The 16,614-nt window shown below is 38.5% G+C and overlaps 1 protein-coding gene across 1 annotated transcript; it reads left to right on the top strand.

Annotated features, from left to right (window-relative positions):
• The first annotated feature begins 587 nt into the window (after positions 1-587).
• On the top strand, positions 588-16,069 carry LOC124136892. The gene is made up of 3 exons (XM_046502923.2): positions 588-705; positions 4,118-4,192; positions 6,120-16,069. The coding sequence occupies exon 3, from the start codon at positions 6,137-6,139 to the stop codon at positions 7,439-7,441; it is 1,305 nt and encodes a 434-aa protein (XP_046358879.1). The 5' UTR covers positions 588-705; positions 4,118-4,192; positions 6,120-6,136; the 3' UTR covers positions 7,442-16,069.
• Positions 16,070-16,614: the final 545 nt, after the last annotated feature.

The raw sequence follows: 16,614 nt of genomic DNA, 5'->3' as shown, positions 1-16,614 counted from the left end.
CTGCGTTAATCGAACAATATTTACCAACATTAGTAAGTAGACTAGCTATGATTAATCGCTTGCCGTTAATTAGGACGATGCGCATGGATACACAAATTTGATTAGTGTGGAGACCAATTAACACTAACTCGGATTTGTTTTCATAGTATGTTGAACGAGTAGAGCGACGCTATATCAAGACACACATCTAAAATAAACCGCCGATCAACTGCCGCGGCTGTGTCCTTGTCAGAGAAAGAGTGATTGGAGTGTAAATAAAACATAGACTGAACATTTGTGCAATTTACGAAAGATTTTAGGGGGTTATGCATGTTTTTCGTTTTAAACAGCATGGGAAAGCAAATTGTACAGGAAAACGGTGGCTATAGAAAAAAACCCCAAACATCTCTGTAAACTGCTAAGGTTCAGTTAGAATTTGTGATTAATTTCATGACTATAACGCATTTTATGCCGTAGATGTTACAGATTAAACGTTTCACTAACTTCCCTTTCAGGAGACAGAATGAATACTCTCCAACGCTTTGATCAGGACGAGTACCGTTAAGAATCACGATTTTTTAAAGACTAGTTGTAACACCGCTACTATGAGCATATGGGTACCGGAACTCTGCAGTCAGTGAAAGCGGCAGGTGCATAGGTGTGCACCTATTAATCCAAAAAATACTACATTTTCGTGTTAGTTCCTTGTAATAGAAATTGCCAAAGGTAAGATTAGTCATTTGTTATTCTTTTGAGCAATAATTAGGAATGATTCAACGTACTTGAGCAGCTGTCAATGCGCGTAGACATGTGACACTTGCAGGTCTTTGTCAGTGTCAAATCGAAAATATTTGGACAGTGACAGTTCGTATTATCAAGGCATGTAATTTCTTTGGTTTTGAAAATGTACCTTTCACATCTGCGATTTTGTTGATGTATCAAAACTATAGTAATAGAACTAGTTACTGTTAAAATATACAGCGCGAAAGAGATGACATTTACAAAAACATTCTAAGATTTATTTTTAACTTGAGTTGTACTCATTTTAAGATCCTCTCCTTTAAACCAATATTTAGTTATTCTTTGCTCTGTAACAGTTAGGATCTTTCAGTTTTTCAGCTACTCTCAACTTGAAGAATTTCTGTTGACTTTGATATGACATTCACAAATGAGTAGAACTAATGCTTTTATTGTTGTGCACATTTGAGCAAACTAACAATTTGTTGTTAAACAAGGAACATCCTGTGTTTGTTTCCTTCCTTCATTAGCAAGTAGACATAACTTGCATAAATGTCAGTGAAAAGCTTTAGAATTGTGAAGTAACTCATCGTGTCATTGTGATATTTTGATCCTTACTGCTGCATCCCCATTTCGAGTCCGTGGTAGATGGGTTCATAGTATCCCATCCTCATAAAGGGGGACTATTCTTCACTGTTTGAGGCTCGATGTCAGCAGAGATAATTCATGCTTGAAACTGACACATAGTCTTTATGCAAGCAGGGAATCATTAGCTGTAAGTCTGAAACAAATATTTTTGGGGCTTCCACTTTCCAGATAAACAAAGTGGATTTGACTTGAATCAAAATTGCTAGGACTGACAATTATGCAGAGCTTAAACCAGCGTTAGAAATTGGCACTAGTCTTATAGTCCTTGCCTAACTGACAAATGGTAAAGGTATCATAAGGACTAGTAGAAATTTGCCCTTTTTAAGGGTTTTGCTATATGTTATCATTGTAAGGACTAGTGGACGAAAACTGTTAGTTTCTAACCCTGTAAACCCTGTCATAATTTGAGTGAATGATCATTGCTCAACACGTAAATTTTTTGCAGATATATGCTTGACAAAGTAGACACAATTCATGGATAACAACTTCTTTAATACTGTAAGTTTCAATATAGATCCTTATACCGTTGTCAAGCAAGACAGTCTTACTTGACAACTGTATAAGGATCTATACTGAAACATCACTTTTTACAGTATTGAAGAAGTTGCTATCCATAAATAATGTCTACTTTGTCATCCGTCAACTTCTAAGTAATGCCTATCAAACAATAAAGCAATATGCATGTCTCTTGTAATTTGAGCCAACTTAGATGAGGATCAGGTCGATCAATCTTATTAAAATCAGATCTTAGTTCTCGCTACATGAAGATCTGAGGACATCCCATTAGGGGTCACGTCAGAATGACCTTTCATCTGACCAATCAGAGCATTGCTTACCAGATCATGAGAGTGACAGTCTAAATGTGATTTCTAATCATGCAACCTCGAAAACTTTAACACAGGTTATTCCGAACGATAGTTATGGGCTTAATGATTAGATCAATACATCTATTAGCCATTCCAGAATGTTCTTTTGTTCAGGTTTCAAAGTTTTAATCGAGAATTTGTCAAAACATGTTTCGAGACATAGTCGCCATTTTAAAATTAGTGCCATAAAGCATGAGAAAGCTGCCTTCTGATTGGCTAATGTCAACTTCTTGTCAGTCATTCCTTTGGTCTGTCAAAGTTTGTGCAAGGTCGGTCTGACATGACCCGTAATGGGGTTGTCTCAGATCTTTGTTTAGCAGTAGCGAGAACTAAGATCTGATTTTAATGAAATTGGGATCAGGTGAATGTGACAGTGACCAAGATGCAAAATATCCCGCTTGCCTGAGTCAGTTTATATGTAAAAGGTTCTCCAGAGGGCTTTCACAGGTTGTCCTAATTTTATCACAATTTGGTAAGGGTGAAATATTCCGATGCATCGTATTACTTGACCAACGATAGGAAACATGATACACGTGGGTCTATTTATCGATACACCACGATACGGAATGAACATCTTACTACAATGTTCCCTGGCTATTGCACCTTTCAATATAGCGCTAACTCTGTTATACGAAGTTGGAAGATCGTAAGTATGCACATGGCTGATAATCATCCCCAAATTATTTTGTTGATCGTACATGTACAATGTATGTCATCATTCCCATGATCCTAACCCATGCTCAGGCCGACAGATTTGTTCTTTGGCTGTTTAATATTTCAGTAGGCCCTTATGACCTGCAATTTATATTGCAAGAGTATGTCTCCCTGCTTCAGCTAAAATGGTGGGGCCTACAGGTTTTTCACTTGGCCTACATATTTTTCAATGTGCTCGCCTTTAAGGCTTTCAGTTTACTCTGCTGAGTTTAAGACACTGCCCATGCTAATATCCAGTGGCTTATTTGGTGTATAAATATTAAGTTACAGGCTGTCAGTCATTATAGTAGGTGAATTATCTGCATAAGAACAACATCTACCCATTCCTCCCCACTGCTCTAAGCCAACACTTCCATGTTGAGGGCTCCCATTGCCCATGCATAGGAATCTCATGAAGTATGTTAGCTGCAGTAACCATATTTCTGTGCTCCTACATAGAGCTATGAGCTGTTCCATAGTGACTAAAATATATATAGATTCATTTTATATCTAGAATATAAATTGATTCATTTTATATCTAAAATAGGTGTACTTATATTTTCAATCATGTAACCTTTTATGTACTTAATGGGTTGGAACCATCAAGAGGGTACAGATAAAATATCTGTACTGGTCTGGTTTTCAACTCAATAAGTAAACATTTTGTTGCATAATCTAAAATATAAGTACTCATATTTGAATACCCGTGAAGATGCAGGTTAGAATAGGTCTTCAGCAACCCTTGCTTGCCGTAAAAAGTGACTATGCTTGTAGTAACAGGCGACTAACAGGATCGGGTGGTCAGACTCTCTGACTTGATTGATGCATGTCATCGTATCCCAATTGCGTGGACCGATGCTCATGATGTCAATCACTGGATCGTCTGGTCCAGACTCGATTATTTACATACCGCTGTCATATAGCTGGAATACTGCTAAGTGCAGCATTAAACAAAAAACTCATTTTGAAGGTAAGTGTCTTAGGTTATGAATAATGTTGCATTTGTTGTGTGCATTTGTCATGTGCATTTGTCATGTGAAGCATATAAAGTGGGATGCAGATTTGGAGCGGGGATCTATTAGGAAGAAAAAGAGCTATGGGACAGGCTGTAGCACAGTGTAATGACAAGTCAACATCAAAATTGTTTACAGGGACCCAGATGTGGTGAAGAAATTTTTTCTTCTTTATTTCAGATACTTCTTATAGGACCAAATGCCTGCAGTAATCAAGATTTTCAGCAAATCTCTAAACAGGGGACTTTCAGGGAGGTATGTATCACTGATTTGTGAGGAACTTTGTAGGATGTTTGACATGTTTTTGACACTGCATGTTAAGTGCACAAATACTTGTGACGTTCATACTTGCTTGCAGCTGACCAGTTTTAAGTGTTGTTTATGAATGGTTTGTTGGTCCAAAGTTTCGTGAATCAGTGGTGATGGTGCTAATTCTGTGAATGGAGGAAACCTTATCAGTGAACTAGGCATTGACGACCTAGAGCTGCCAACTGCCCTGAAATTGTCTTATTTGTTATGAATTTGCAAGTGAAATATTTTTTTCTTCTTCCTTGGGGGGCACGGGTGGCCAAGTCTTCTGAGGCACAGCAATTTCACTGTAAAGAGTTGTATCCGTTTGGCCCGCCATGAGACTGTGGTCATGGGTTTAAATCCCACTTGGCCCTGATTATGTGTTAGGTTTGTCAGCAGACCCAGCACCACACACTTGCTTGTGGCTTTCAGCAAACTGGTGAGCCTGAAAGATATGCATTACCTCGGGCTTTCTTCCACCATTAAGCTGACACTGTATAACTTGAATAATAAGTAAGGATAAGAATTTATGGATGAACAACTTCTTTATTACAATTAAGAGCGATTATGAAGCAAGTGATAGAACCTACACCGAAACGTTGCTCTTAATTATAATAAAGAAGTTGTTCATCCATAAATTCTTATCCTTACTTAGCACTCCAACTTCTAAATGCCTGTCAAAGAAGAAACTGGAATACTGTTTAAAGCAGCGTTAAAACCAACTCACTTATTCTTTCTTAGATCATTCAAATAATATGCCAATCTACCTAAGGGGTCACAAGGACTACATTTTCAAAGACACCTGTAAAAAGAGGATACTTATTTTGCCGTACGTCATCTGCTATGAATGCAGTGTAACAAAATACTAATTGTCGGGGAAAGCTGGCAGCTGTGACTGCATGTCTACTATCAGATGTCTAATGGATGCCACATGATTATCTACATCTCACAAGTAATACAAATTGCTTTTTATATCACTTTGGGTATCACACTAACATATATTGTTGATTTGATTGAAAAAAGAATTATTTTTTTTAGTTTGTCATCCACACTTCAAAAGACAGGGAAACAATATGACCATTAGGGACCAGTTCAAAAGTTCCATGTAAGACAATGACTCTAATTCCTTAACTCCCACTCCACCCTAAACCTTAATTCTAAAAATGTTGAATTCCTTGTTATACTCACAAATAAACTGTTATGAATGACAAACATGTCCTGGCGATGACAAAATCCTACTTTGTGGGGTATGTATTTGATGACAAATCTTAACAACATATGCCTGGCAAATCCTATTGGATAACGGTTAGCTTACTAGTGTTACCAGAGCTTTCAGGCCGAGTTACGATTCGTCCCGATTATGTTTCTAGGTTTGTCAGCACCATACCCGTGCTCGTGGGTTTCACCAAAGTGGTAACCGTCTGAGACATGCATCACTTCAGGCTTTCCTCCCACATTAAGCTGACACGCCTATATAACTGGAATACACATGTACTGTTAAAAGTGGCGTTAAACCCAACTCACCTCACCTCAGGCCGAGATAACATGGTTTTCTCTCAACTCGCCCTAACAGTGATACATTCGCATTGAGCAAAAAGAAGGAGAGTTTTGCATTTATTTTATCAGATGGAAAACTTGCGCCACCTCTAAACTTAAGTAATTAAGATTTTTGTCTGACATTAAACTTTCGAATTTGTTTCCTTACCTTTTATGCCTTAAAAGCATTATGACATTGCTTCAATGAGTGAAAATATGTTATAAATTTATTATTTTAGAAATGACATTTTGTGATATAGAGATAAGTACCATAATGTGTTTCTATATCCTACATATTATATACTAGAATGCATGTATCAACAGTACCCTTTTTATAATGTTTTTTTTTTTTCAGGTTGATAGGTGTGTGGAATGGATTCCGACAAAAATGGAGTGGGCAAAGGGCCGGCCACTTCTAGGAAATCCCGCAGGAAAACAAGTCGAAAACGACCTCAATCTGCTCCAGCTGTCTCCAAGGCTACCTCAGGTGGAGGGGACCACCCGACTGGGGATCGCTACCATGCAACAAGTTTTCCCCTTTTCTCAGGCTCTTCATCCCCACTACAGAAGGAGCAGATGCACCAGGACAAAGACCTCAAACTTACTCAGGGTGATGGGCAGAGCAAGATATTTCCATTCCAGACGCTCCCAGATTACTGCAAGCTAAAGGTCTTTTCGTTTCTTTCCAACATTGAGAAAGCCAGAGTGTCTGTCATATGTCGGTCATGGAGTGTATTGATGAAGACGCCGCGACTGTGGAATCATGTTTTGTTCTCAGCCCTTCCTCTCGGATGCTTGGTATCTGCTAGTCATGAGGCAACTAACCAGTGCTACAAGTGTTATAAGAACAGAGTGTTTCTATTTGCAGAATATTTACTTCGCATGCGACCCATCCTTCACAGTTTCGAGTTCAAATTAGACATTGCCGATGCCAAGGTGAAATACCTTCAGTTGATTGAGAATGTTCTCCACAGTTCACAGTGCACTGATCTCCATTATGCTGACATCAACTGGAAGGAGACACCAGCTCTGCCCTTTTGGCTAGAGTCGGCCAGATGGTCACAGAGTGATGAAGTCATACAGAACCATCGTCACAGGCAGCGCTTGTTTGTTAATTTCTTCAATGATTTCACACACATGGCTCCCAACTTGCAGACTTTGATTCTGCCCTTTGATTGGTCTGAGAATTCTGTGGAGTATCTAAGTCGCTTGAAAACTTTACACAGTTTGGTGCTAGAGAAATACTTTGTCTTTCAGAACCTCAATCAAAAGTTGTTATCACGCCTGCTGGAGAATTTACCGAAGCTGTCTCGATTGATGCTGGAAGTGTGGACGCCGAGTGGACAGGGTCTTCTTACATACACCCTAGCATCAAAATCAGTCAAGTATCTTGACATATCACAAAGTCGGGGATTTTATGTCCAAAAATTGAAAATGCCCAAGCTGAAGAACTTCCGCGTAGCTCGTCATCCATGGAATGGCCCTCTTGTGATGGCGGAGAATGTGAATCTGCCGTGTCTGTACGATGTGTTGCTGGGTGGAGCTCCGGAACTAGAGACTGTCAATGATCATCGTCTGTCTGAAGGGTGGCAGGAGTGCATGAGCAGTGAATTTGAAGATGTTCTGAAGACAGTCTGTTCATGTCGTCGACACAAGAGTGGATGGGCTTTGTATTGAACATTCAGTGTGTATCCTTGTCTGTGTTAATGTACGGTTAACATTTTCATGAAGTGCAATGCATTGGGAGCGGCAGAGGCTAGTTGGAAGATGCAGGGTCCAGTGGTTTGAAGACATTGATACAACATACTTTCAACATCTTTACAGGATTGTTATATTTATATCAACAACATAAAAAAAGATAATTTTATTGATTTGTTTATATGATCAAATTAGGTTACATTTACAATCTTCCTTTTTGTATTATTGAAGATATATACATGTTAGAAGTAGATTCCCCATTAATATTAGAAGCTACAGAAACATTTTCTTAATATTTGAATAGTATCATATTTTGAAACAATGATAGAAAAACATTATTGATAGATGTTTCTAAGATAGGTATTTTTGTATGTGCATAGTCTCAATTGAGAATCTACCAGCTTGAAATTCAGGATTTTCATATATTCCTATATTTTATGGATCTGAGCTGTTTGTGTTTGGATGCATGATGAAGTGTTTTGATTGCAGTGAAAGTCTAGTTTGATGAGTGTCAAAATGGCAGTAGTTGAATCGGGTCACACAGTCCTCACCTCCACAGGGCATCTCAGTCAGGTTGCATGTCAAACAAAGGTCAATACATTGCATTGTTTGAAATTAAGGGAGGTCCTGGGCACTTTGAGGTTTGCTCCTAAAGTAAGTGAACCTAGGGACTGCATCAATCTCAAGTATTTAACATTGGGGTTATGACACGGAGTCCTTGACTTTCATGCTTAATTTTGTAAACTGCCCTGCAATTGGAACTAACCTCGGTCACACAGTCCCTTAGCCAGAGCATCTCAGTCAAACAAAGGTCAATATGCTGCAATAGAAGCTAGCCTTGGTCACTTGTGCTTATGATGATATCAAAGGGGAAACCTTCCACAGTTGGGTACTTTCTACTAGTCTTCAGGGCACCATAAACATCTTGGTGCAGACTATTGGTCCAGAGCAGGATAGAAATTACCACTTGCCTGAACCATTTTTTTCCTAAGGGCTAGTAGAATGTCAGAAGTTTTGTGGGGGTAATGCTATATGTTGTCACTATTTGGGCTAGTAGACGTTCTTGGTAAGTTTCCATCCCTGAAGTGACAGTTTTTAATGCTGTGAATATCCAGAAGCAGTACAGGACATTGACCTCTGTCAGGTCAGAGTCATTTGTTTCTATCATTGAGCAAGTCACATTACTGGTGAAGATTGTAATGCACTGTGTATCCAGGATGGGTATGAGAGATTGCAAGGTGGGGACGAGTGACCACTTTCAACAACTGTTAGGCTAAGAAAAAATCAGTCTTGTTCTCAGGCTTTCCATCAGAAACGCCATTTTTAGCTCACCTGACTGACAGTCAAGTGAGCTCATGTCGTGGCACGTTGTCCGGTTGTTCTACAGTCCGTCGTAAACCTTTGGCATTTTCGACATCTCCGATACTCCTAGGCCTGTGAATTTCAAACTTTGTTTGAATTATCTTAGCTATGGTGTTTCTAAAAAATGCACAGAATTTTGATCCAATTTTGAACATGGCCATCATGGCATCCATATTTAGAAACCTATAAATGGCCATTAATCAGCCATCTTTTTTGCAGACTATGTTGACATTTGGCACAGGTGCAGTTAGTTGTGGGGTCTAAGATGTGTTCCATCTATTTTTATTATCATTGTTTCATTATGACTTTTGACTTAGAATCGACCTTGTCAGCATAATATTTGGTGTCACCAAAGTGAAAATGCTGTCATTAGGAATAGAAATTTTAGTAGGTACAAAATTGGAAAACTCTTTCTTAGACTTCCCCACACACTAGCCTGCCAACATTTTTCATCAAGTTATCTGCATAAATTTTGGAGCAATGGCCCCCAAAAGTTTTTTTTGCATATGTTTGCCATGAAAACCAAAGGTGCGTTTGAATTATTGATGTTCAAGCAACATTAAGGCCAGAGCTAGGGACAGCTTGTGACAGATTCTTATGTGACCCAGAGTAACACTGACACTGTTGAAAGACCTTTGCACTTTTACCATGCTCTTACTTTTCTTCTCCTCTGGTACTGCTTGACTAAAGAAGATGAAACTTGGCATGCAGGATCCTCATATCCAGTTTCACAAAAAGCTACACTTTGTGTGAATAATAATGACCATTACAAGTTCCAAGTTTGTTCATGGCATTACTATGTGCACTCTTGCTGTGTAGTAAACGGTGTTGCAAAATTTTCTTTATTTTTTTTCTATTTCGTTGAGTCTTTTGCTTCAGTTTGCCTCTATTTCCCCATACATCTGTGTTCGAAAAAAGGTTCAAGTGTCACTTACTTATTTGTTCATAAGTCTGGTGAGCTATAGAGACGTGTGGCTGTATTGTTTGTACTGTAGAAAGTTCAATACTTCTGGGGTTTGTATACATCATGTTCTTCCATTAGCTGTGGAAACATGATTCCTTCAGTATTTCATAACCATTGCCTGAGAACCAAACAGGTTTTTTTTTAGCCTTGATATTTTACCCAGTGAGAGTATTCCTATTTGTGCAATTGTCATATATAGACCAAGCCAACCTCAGGCATTTATGCCATTTGACAAGTCATCAGAAATGTGTTATACAGTTCCAACTTGATCCTTGTTAACTCAGTGTATCGCCTGAAACATTCTTTGTGTTCCTGGAAGAATCCTTGTGTTTCATGATGGTTTAATATTGTCACGCTGCTTTTCCTAAACTAGGGATGTTTGTTCAGCACTTGGGGTTATCCAGCAACACTTGGGGTTATCCAGCAACACTTGGGTTTATCCTGCAACACTTGAGGTTATCCAGCAACACATGGGGTTATCCAGCAACACTTGGAGTTATCCAGCAACACTTGGGGTTATCCAGCAACACTTGGGGTTATCCTGCAACACTTGAGGTTATCCAGCAACACTTGGAGTTATCCTGCAACACTTGGGGTTATCCAGCAACACTTGGGGTTATCCAGCAACACTTGGTCTTATCCAGCAACACTTGGTCTTATCCAGCAACACTTGGGGTTATCCAGCAACACTTGAGGTTATCCAGGATCACTTGGGGTTATCCAGCAACACTTGGGGTTATCCAGCAACACTTGGTCTTATCCAGCAACACTTGGGGTTATCCAGCAACACTTGGGGTTATCCAGCAACACTTGAGGTTATCCAGGATCACTTGGGGTTATCCAGATCACTTGAGGTTATCCAGGATCACTTGGGGTTATCCAGCAACACTTGGGGTGATCCAGCAACACTTGGGGTTATCCAGCAACACTTGAGGTTATCCAGCAACACTTGGTCTTACCCAGCAACACTTGGGCTTATCCAGCAACACTTCTGGTTATCCAGCAACACTTGGGGTTATCGAGGATCACTTGGGGTTATCGAGGATCACTTGGGGTTATCCAGCAACACTTGGGGTTATCCAGCAACACTTGGGATTATCCAGCAACACTTGGGATTATCCGGCAACACTTGGGATTATCCAGCAACACTTGGGATTATCCAGCAACACTTGGAGTTATCCAGCAACACTTGGGGTTATCCAGGATCACTTGGGGTTATCCAGCTACACTCGGGGTTATCTAACAACACTTGGGGTTATCCAGCCCTGCCAAACTGGAATATTTCTGAAAGCAGCGTGAATTATTTGGAATGCTATGTGAAGAAAGTGCATTATAATCGCTAAGGGGTACCTTGTTGCAGATATATACTACTCAAAAGAAGATAAGGAACACCTGATGCTTTCATATAACTATAGTTCATCTGTCATACCATGAATGTAAGAATCTGGTGTTCTTCAACTTCTTTTGAGTAGTATATTTGACTAAAATATTAGCTCGTGAAATGTTAAAAAAGGTGTTAAAGTGTAAGTGCATACATACTGTTTCTCATGGGTTAACTGTCCAATGCTGGTTGGAGGATGATATGATGATGGCTGAATGCCCCCTTGGGGACCGATCATTTGATATTCCATGGGGGGAGGGTGCCCCTGGATTTTGTATGGAGACTAGATATTTTTCAGCTACAGGGGGAGAGGGTGCCCCTGGATTTTGTATGGAGACTAGATATTTTTCAGCTACGGGGGGAGGGTGCCCCTGGATTTTGTATGGAGACTAGATATTTTTCAGCTACGGGGGGGAGGGTGCCCCTGGATTTTGTATGGAGACTAGAAATTTTTCAGCTACATCCTCAAAACCAGATATTTTTTTCAAACTATGAGCCTAAATATTTATTTATAAAAAAACCCTTTGCAACAATGTATTTTTTGTGGCTTGCAATCTATCCCACCTCCACTCCCTGAATATCAAATAGTCGGTCCCTTAGCCTTAAGTCAGCTTGAGGTACGATTGTGATACTGCAGAATTACACAAATTTGTGATAATGAGGAATGTAGGTTTATAGTTTTTGTAACAATTTTTATGAGCATATCGTGTTGAGTTAGAACAAGCGTGAAGGCTAACCTTGTCCCAGCTATCCCATTATTCTTCATACATAACTATCACGACCATGCAAGATTTACATAGAAACATCACGGCATGTGATGGTGTCCGTTTATTACCTTTGATACCTTGGCAGCAGTTTCATCTTCATAGAGATTATATCACGGTCACACTGTAGGAATTTCTAACAGCCTGCTAGCTTGTGGGTGGTGATCTTTCAGAGGGCTGCTAGAAGTAGTTGAAAGCCACAAGCATAAGACTAGTTGCTTCACTCGGAAACTAGGTTTTACTTTTCATTAGTTCTAGTTGGGTAGAAACATAAACCATGGTAACTGAAAAATGTACATTTAGATCTGTTTGTGATTGTTGCCCCCTAAGATTAGCTTCTAAAGATTAATGTGGACATTTCAGAATGACACATTAAGACACTAAAGGGAGGTAATACTCACTGCAATGTGCTGAAAACAACTTCAACCCTTTGTAGTCTGAAGTAAAACTGAACTGTTTTGAGTTGTTGATTCACACGTGACACAACCATAACAGGTAGCATTTATGACTAGCCATTTGGTTCTTTTCCGAATTTGTCCTCAAACAGAATGACACATTAGGACACTAAAGGGAGGTAATACTCACTGCAATGTGTTGAAAACAGCTTCAAAACTTTGTAGTCTGACTCTGAAGTAACACTGAACTGTTTTGAGTGACACAACCATAACAGGTAGCATTTATAAATAGCCATTTGATTCTTTTCCAAATTTGTCCTCAAACCGTACTGTCAGCCACTCACTTCATTGACAGACTGCTAGATACCTACTTAGGAAAACATTGACATGTTAGAAAATCTGACATGGATTTGGCAAAGTTAGTCTTTTTTGACTTATGAATACTTAGAATATTTAGAAACAATGTTTGTTATGTGTACTACTTAATTTATTATCTTTGTTTGGTTGTGTTAGTGTCTGCTGTTCCATATATGTAATGTTGATGTAATTTCTTCTGTCCTTTTATTACTCTTGTTTATCTAGCTTAGCTAGAATGATTTCTTTCTTCTTTGAGATATTCGGTTATAATGTCGGTTCAAAACTGACCAACCACAATTTAGCTGATGCGGATGCTATCTTCAGATATTGAGTGAATACCACAATCTGCATGAGGCTGGAGAAAGATGTTTGTGGTTCAGATTACAAGGGAGTCAGACGTAACCATGGCAACATTTGTTGGAAACCAGTTATCCTGAAGATTGGATATGCATGTGTAATTTTTAGATGAAATCTAGTCGAAATTGAGCACAAGATTTTTGCATACATGTATTTAGAAAAAGAAAACCATACCAGTAAGATTTTCATTATGAATTAAAAATATATACCATATTTCCTTGATTAGGAGCCTCATGGGCCTCAAATAAATAAACTCTGGAATCTTGAGTAGACACCAGGCTTCAATGAAAAGCCAGGTAGGTTTTTATGCACAATATCCTCTCTCCCTCCTTCCCCCCATTATTATTTTTTGGGGATTAGATGCAGGGTGTAAAGTGTCTGAAAGAAATAAATGCTAGGCATTTAATCAAGGAAATACAGCCGTTTATAACAAATAATTGTTTTGTCTGTTACCCAAACTACACGATCTGTTTTAACAATCAGTAGGTACAGGAATTATGTTTTCTTCATACATGATACATTGCAAATGTCGGTGTGTATTCATTTTGTGCAAAAAGTGTGCAAGATTATGACTTCTGTTTATTGACCGACTAGATGATTTTCTCGGGTAATCTGAACCCGAATCCATTTTTCTTGCGCCTCATGTTATAGACTATACTTCTCCACATGTTAGAGGTGATGTTTTCTGAAGGCTCTCTTAGAGTGGCCAGCATATCATTGTTTGTCAGTGATGTTCATCACTGAAGGTCAACAATCAGGGACTCATTTCACCAAGCCGTCATAGCACTACAGCTGATTTGTATACTGTATCATTGACTTACAAGCTACTTACGAGTAATGTCTACCCAACACACTTGGATCTGTACATCATGAGTTCTATATGTCATAAGTGTTCTGTAACAACGTCAGACTGATGGTATTTCTTGATCAGTTACCCTATTTTTCTGTAGAACAGGTTCAGATTCTGGTTATAGGATTTGATTCTTTCAACCCCCTAGATGTAAGAGTCCTAATCATGTTCATGCCTAAAGCAAGAGCTTTCTCCTTCAGACGAAATGAAACAAACATATTCGACAAGTCATTTCAAAAATAATGTTCTGAATATTACAGAGACTGTTTGGCTTAGAAAATCTTTAAAATGAGAATTATTAATTGTCTGACTTAAAGAGGCACACTAGTCCTGAGCTAAGATCATTTTGTGCACATGGCCCAGGCAGCTTCATGAACTGTGTGTTCCACTGCAGTGCAGAATTCCTGGGTGTGACTCCACAACATGTCAAGTTGATCCATCCTATTGTCCCATGACTTAGTGACCAAAATAGGCAGCTCTGAATTATAAGAACAGAATCAGACCTATGCAAGTCTGTTGCAAATAACATGACCACTATTGGTCAGGACCTCGTTCCACGAAATGATGTGTGTGCTGTGACTATCATAATTCCCTATGTAACCTAGGATTACCGTTGTCTTGGCGCTAAGATCACTTTGTGAAGGTGGGCCACGGTAGACGTGTTTGGTAGTGTGTAAGATGATGATAAAACAACATTATTATGATTAATCTATGCTTGCATCGGTGTACAAACAAACAGGTTATGACCGAGGTCATTTCATTTGTATGTTCTTTTTCATGATTGTTTTGTGAGACTTATCTCACTAATGAGGACCATGGGAGTTGACTTATTAATTCATGACACAATCCAAGTTGATGATACAGCTGTTCTTCAGGAATGCCTTGCAAAGCTTTCATAAAGACTGTTTTGTGTACTGTATCCCCCTTGGAATTGGAACATTGAAGACAAGATGTGTCGAATTGTGCACAAGATGTGCACATCTGGTGTGTTCTGATTTTGAGGGGGTTGGAGAACTTTATATGCCAAATTTTGTACATATACACGTAGTTTGATAGTCAGACCAAGAGCTGTCTAAGACAGTACATGGATGTATTTGTTATCATCATGATAACAGTCATGTCTGCAACGATGAACATAGATTTATAATATATGGTCAATATTTATGTTACAATTTGTTGAAAATGACTACAAATGGCATCAGTTGTTGAGTAATTTTTTCTAATATAGATTTGTTTCTCCATATTTCCTGGCAACATAGTGAAGTTTGATGCTGTTCGCACTGCGATCAGTTGAGTATTTGTGATGGAGAAACAGTATTCATATGCTAGGAGCCTTAGAAATTCATTGTTTAAAGACTATTCCAGAGGTCTTGTGGAAACTCTGTTTCACCAGTCCTCAGTTTGTAGCTAGTCTTGCTTGAACGAGACAAAAATGTTAGTTTACATTTTATGTCAGTTATATTCAGTTCCAATTTGTACCGAAATTGAATAATTGAGGACTGGTTCAGAATCATAGCCCTCAAATGCTACTAGTCAATGAGGACTACCATCATTGGGCTTTACGTCCTCAGCGCAGTTAAGTAGTCTCGGGATAGTGGATTAGCATGAATTTCGAAGGCTGTGCTGTTCTTTCCGACCAATTTTCATGACATGGTTCATTCACAGCAAATACAGTGAAACCTTATTAACTCGAACTTTGGCAACCTGATATATTATTTGATGAAGAACTTCACTGAATCCTTTAATGGTTACTTATTGGGATAGGTAATATGTTTCACTGGTCCAAGAAACATTGTTGTTTTGTCTCATGTGCTGAAGTATCCATTCTTCATAAGGTCGGCTGTTTTAAAGGTTTAGCGTCTTGTTTTGGCCTACAATTCTGCTTTGAGATTTGATATGATATTCATGGAACAGAATTTTTCAAGTTAAATGAACATGTATGAGTGAAATACATGATAGTTATAGATAACTGTTTGGTACAGATGTTCAATACAGTAATTAATGAGTTGTATGGTAGAACTTCAAATAGAGAGATAGTTGCTGACCTTGAAAAATACAGCAACACCTTTTCTGTGCAATATGGGTCCATTTGACTGTTCATCATCACCTCACTCTGAAGATGAAGGTGTTTTTTTCATATTCAGAAGCAAAAATGCTCCATGACGTGCGTGATACTGGAAGCCCTGGTTACATGGATATGTATCAGACAGCCCCAACAGACCAACCAAGTTAAAAAGGTTTCACCGTATTGATTTAAGATTGTATTTTGTAGAATTAGACCACAATAGTTCAATATTTATGCTTTTGTCCAATTGCTGTTATGATTTGACGAAAAGATTGATCTTTGAAGAGATATAAATGATTTGATTTATTTGTCTGTTGAAGAGAGAGTATATATATAACATTACTCCTGTCATGGTATTTAGCTGGTGAAACATGTCACATTCAAAATGTACTTGTATTTTATTTTATTAATTATTAATTATTTATATGAGAGAACTATTTTCCTGTACTTAGCATCAGCATAGCTGAAATTTGAATGATTCTTCAAGCCAGACTAGTTTTATTTATGATTTACCGATTTACTCTACCAAGTACGCTGAGAAAGCACTGAAAACATAATGTAATGTAGTCACCTTCATTTGTTTTGGTAAATAATAGTTCCATAAAAAACTAAACAGGAAGATGTTTTAAAAAAACATTCAGCCTTTGAAATTTTCTT

The sequence above is a fragment of the Haliotis rufescens genome, unplaced genomic scaffold (assembly GCF_023055435.1).
Source record: "Haliotis rufescens isolate VD_foot unplaced genomic scaffold, xgHalRufe1.0.p SCAF_1, whole genome shotgun sequence".
Lineage (NCBI taxonomy): Eukaryota > Metazoa > Mollusca > Gastropoda > Lepetellida > Haliotidae > Haliotis > Haliotis rufescens.
The sequence above is the reverse complement of the archived record's forward strand: the minus strand, read 5'-3'. Positions and strand labels throughout refer to the sequence as shown.

Coding starts and splice junctions, on each gene's coding strand:
- LOC124136892 (XM_046502923.2), top strand. CDS start 6,137: ATGGATTCCGACAAAAATGGAGTGGGCAAAGGGCCGGCCACTTCTAGG.